This window comes from Salvia splendens, chromosome 1 (genome assembly GCF_004379255.2).
Source record: "Salvia splendens isolate huo1 chromosome 1, SspV2, whole genome shotgun sequence".
Lineage (NCBI taxonomy): Eukaryota > Viridiplantae > Streptophyta > Magnoliopsida > Lamiales > Lamiaceae > Salvia > Salvia splendens.
Genome location: NC_056032.1, coordinates 23,930,551 through 23,934,484, shown reverse-complemented (window position 1 = coordinate 23,934,484; position 3,934 = coordinate 23,930,551). Strand labels below are relative to the sequence as shown.

The window sequence follows — 3,934 nt, the reverse complement described above, 5'->3', positions numbered from 1 at the left end:
CTTGCCCCACTTCTCCCTTGTGTTGTCGCACCGAATCAAAGTGGGTTCGTCAAAGGGAGGCTTCTTAATGATAATGTGCTCCTTGCACAGGAGATGTTCCATGAGCTCCAACGAAGCACCCCGGCCCCTAATGTTGCAATTAAGATTGATATGGCTAAGGCCTATGATCGAGTCCAATGGCCGTTCCTCCTAAAAGTCCTTAAGCACATGGGCTTCCCCGAACAATGGGTGACGCTCATTGAAAGGTGCATTGGATCTTGTTGGTTTTTGATTCTTATTAATGGGGCGCCGGCAGGCTTCTTCAAATCCACCCGTGGACTAAGGCAAGGGGATCCCATCTCCCCCGCCCTCTTCGTTCTAGCGGCGGACTATCTCTCGAGACTACTTGATAAACTCATCCTTGGCAACAAAGAGATGACATTCAAAGCAACCCGGGGAAGTATTGAGATCAGCCACCTTGCCTATGCAGATGACATCATCATCTTCACGCAAGCGGCCGTGAACCCCCTTCGGAGGCTTCGTGGCTGTCTGGATCACTATGCCGAGGTGTCTGGTCAGCAAATCAACCTCGACAAGAGTAATTTCTATATAGCCGACGCTAATGAAGGCTGGACAAACACAATACAAAGCGAAGGAGGTTTCTCACGAGGTTCGTTTCCCTTCCTTTACCTTGGAGTCCCTATTTACCGGGGGGTGAAGCGCACAAGTATGTTCTTGTTCCTCCGGGAGAAAATCTCAGCTAGGATCTCTGGGTGGGCCCATCGTCACCTCTCCTTTGGGGAGAGACTCACTTTGATTAAAAGCACACTAGAAGCGACCCCCCTACACATTTTTCAAGTTATTGAGCCTAGGGGTGGTGCCCTCATGCAATTGGATCAGCAGATCGCTCGGTTCTTTTGGGGGTCAACTAATGAGAAGAAAAGGACACACTGGATAAGTTGGGACCAGGTTTGCCTACCCACGGCCGAAGGAGGCTTGGGCATTCGGAAGATCAAGGAAGTCTTACGAGCTTTTAGTATCAAGTTGTGGTGGCGGTTTAGGGAACAAAACTCCCTTTGGGCTACGTACATGATGGCCAAATATTGCCATAAGGCTTCTCCACTCACAGCTAAAGCCATGGGGAGGGGCAACCTTACTTGGAAGAGGATTTTGAAGGCCCGGGCCTAGGCTCAACCGCACATTCGATGGGTGGAGGGAGAAGGAAAGATGCTATTCTGGGACGACTTATGGCTCGGAGAACTTCCCTTAAGAGAACTTAGCCTTGACGATAAAGGAGGGCCTCTTGAGCGCGTGGCGGATTATATTACTGATGGTGCATGGGATGAGACTAAGTTATGGATCCTTCAAGCACAAGCTGGCCTAGCACAACATATCGTCCAGAGGATTCTCGATACACCAATCATCTCGGACGGGCCGAATGTGCCAAGATGGAAGTTATCACCTAATGGAGAGTTCTCGCTAGCTACTACATGGGAGACCTTGAGAAGCCAAGGGCCGATTGTTCAGGGCATGAATGACATTTGGAGAGCGGGCCTCACATCATCTATTGCCATCTTTATATGGCGACTACTCTCCAACCGCATTCCTGTCACGACCGCACTTCCTAAGGATAGGAAGCACGGGGAATCGTGACCAGTGGGGGAATTAAGGAGCGGGGAAGAAGGGGAAACAATCAATTCAAGGCAATACAGCTTAACAGTCAAAGGCGAAATGCCATTTAAGTTAACTAACGTTTCAATCCCGAAGTTTACAAAATGAAAGATAACAGAGTTCGACAATAAAGAAGATAACAGAGTTTCTTAGGACATTAAATAGCGGAAACAATTTGAGAGTTTAGCTACTACTACGTATGATGACATAATAGTAACCGGACCAGTTCTTGAATCATCACTCAACATCCTCCGCCTCCCGACCTCGCCCAACCTGCACATAGGGAGAACATATGCAGGGGCTGAGTACTTGATGCACCCAGTGAACTCACGCCCAAAAACATTCATCGTTAAGATATGTCAAGCCATCATCGTGTGAATCCCGGGTTTTACTTTAAAAAAAACCGAGAAGCACAAAAATTCATTTCCATAAAACAGTGTCCGCGCGGACAAACATCATCCACCATGAGTTCTATGTTCAAGCAAGATTGTGAAATTTCTATAAGGCCTCCTACCGGTGAGTTCACATTCATCTTATGTTCAAGTTCATCAACAGGCAGTCTTAAAGCATTCACGCAGGAGTGCGATATAAAAGAGTGCGACGCACCCGTATCAAACAGAACAGCAACAGGCATGTCAAGTAATGTTCCCATACCTGCCAGAATTTCTTGTTTTGGCTCCCCCTGTGGGGCATTCGCTTGCTTGCGTCCCAAGGCATAGGCCATAGCTTGAGTCGGGTATGGCTGGCGACGCTGCTGCTGCTGCGGAGGTGGTGTAGGATTCCCTCGAGGTCCGTTCGGTGTTCCCCCACCTCCAGTATTGTTGTTGCTCGGGCACTCTTTGGCGAAGTGTCCGACTCCACCACACTTGTAGCACACGTTGGTCCCGACTCTGCACTCTCCCATGTGGTTCTTCTGACATTTGGCACAAGGAGGTGCTCTCTGACGGAAATCTCCACTTTGGAATGGAGCAGCTTGCTTTCCTTTTCCCTGGGAAGAGTTTGGGGTACTCTGGAACCTCTTGTTGTCGAAGGGTGCGCGGTTCCCGTCCCATTTCCTCTTATCCCGGAAATTCTGCTGTGAGGTCGGCGGTGTTGGAGTAGTGGATATAACCGTCCTTTCCCGTGGCATCGCTTCCTCCACGTCCAATGCACGAGATAATGACTCGACATACGAGAGTCTACCACGGCATGCCAACGCCATCCTGATTTCGTGCCTCAGACCGGCATAAAACTTCTCCGCCATCTTCTCGTCGGTGTTTACTTGCTCGGGTGCATATCGAGACATGTCACATAGGGCACGGTCATATTCTGTCACAGTCATCCGCCCCTTTTTAAATTGTAAAACTCGGCCTCCTTTGCCTTACGGTAGCTCCTTGGAATGTATTTGTCATACAGTTCCTCCTTAAAGTCTTCCCACGTCAGGGGTGTCTAACTGTTCCTGCGTCATTATCCGCTGCTTCGTCTCCCACCAGAATTCTGCGGACCCGGTGAGCTGATAAGTCACGCACGATAGGCGCTCCTCAGTGCACCTCAAGAACTTAAAGATGCGTTCTATGGCCCGAATCCAGGTCTCGGCCTTGGTTGGATCTCCCATTCCATCGAACACGGGAGGACGTTCCTTTCAGAACTCTTTCTCGATGTTCCGTTCCGGCTGTGGCGGTGGTGGAGGTGGTGGTGGTGGTTGTCCTTCAGGACCCACACTGCTTTGGGTCTCGTTGCTTGCCCCATTCTCGTGGTGAACTGCGGCACGTCGGGGAGGCATTTTGTTCAACACATGCATTAGTATAAAATCCAACTTTACCATCACCACTCCACACAACCTTTCCAAAGCGATAACACAACTTTCCATACACAACGAGGTAAAACGAACACAACGATAAAACAACGGAAACTTAATTATCTTAAAACCAACAAGTACGTGTTTCCACAAGGTCTTTGAAACAGGGAGGGAAAAACAAACGGCAAAAGAAACTACTACATAGTTCGTCAAAGCAAAACATTCGAAACTAACAAAACAGCAATAGAAGCACTACTCATCGGGAGCTCTCTCGTAATTCGCCCCTTCCTCGCTTTCAACTTCAACCTCTCTCGCAAGGGGCTCTTCTTCAGGGTCTTCCTCATCCTCCATGGGATCCTCCTCGTCTTCTAGGGGTTCTTCCTCATTTTCAAGAGGATTTTCCTCCTCTTCCTCGTCGTTCTCCCGAACATAAGTAGCGACGTCGATATGCTTATCGACCACAAGAACTTCCGTCGCGGGAGGTGCGGAGGTGCGCATCCCAAGCCT

The 3,934-nt window shown here is 49.3% G+C and overlaps 1 protein-coding gene across 1 annotated transcript; it reads left to right on the top strand.

Annotated features, from left to right (window-relative positions):
- Positions 1–207: 207 nt before the first annotated feature.
- Positions 208–1,167, top strand: LOC121752872. The gene has a single exon (XM_042147976.1). It carries the CDS (start codon positions 208–210, stop codon positions 1,165–1,167), a length of 960 nt encoding a protein of 319 aa, XP_042003910.1.
- Positions 1,168–3,934: the final 2,767 nt, after the last annotated feature.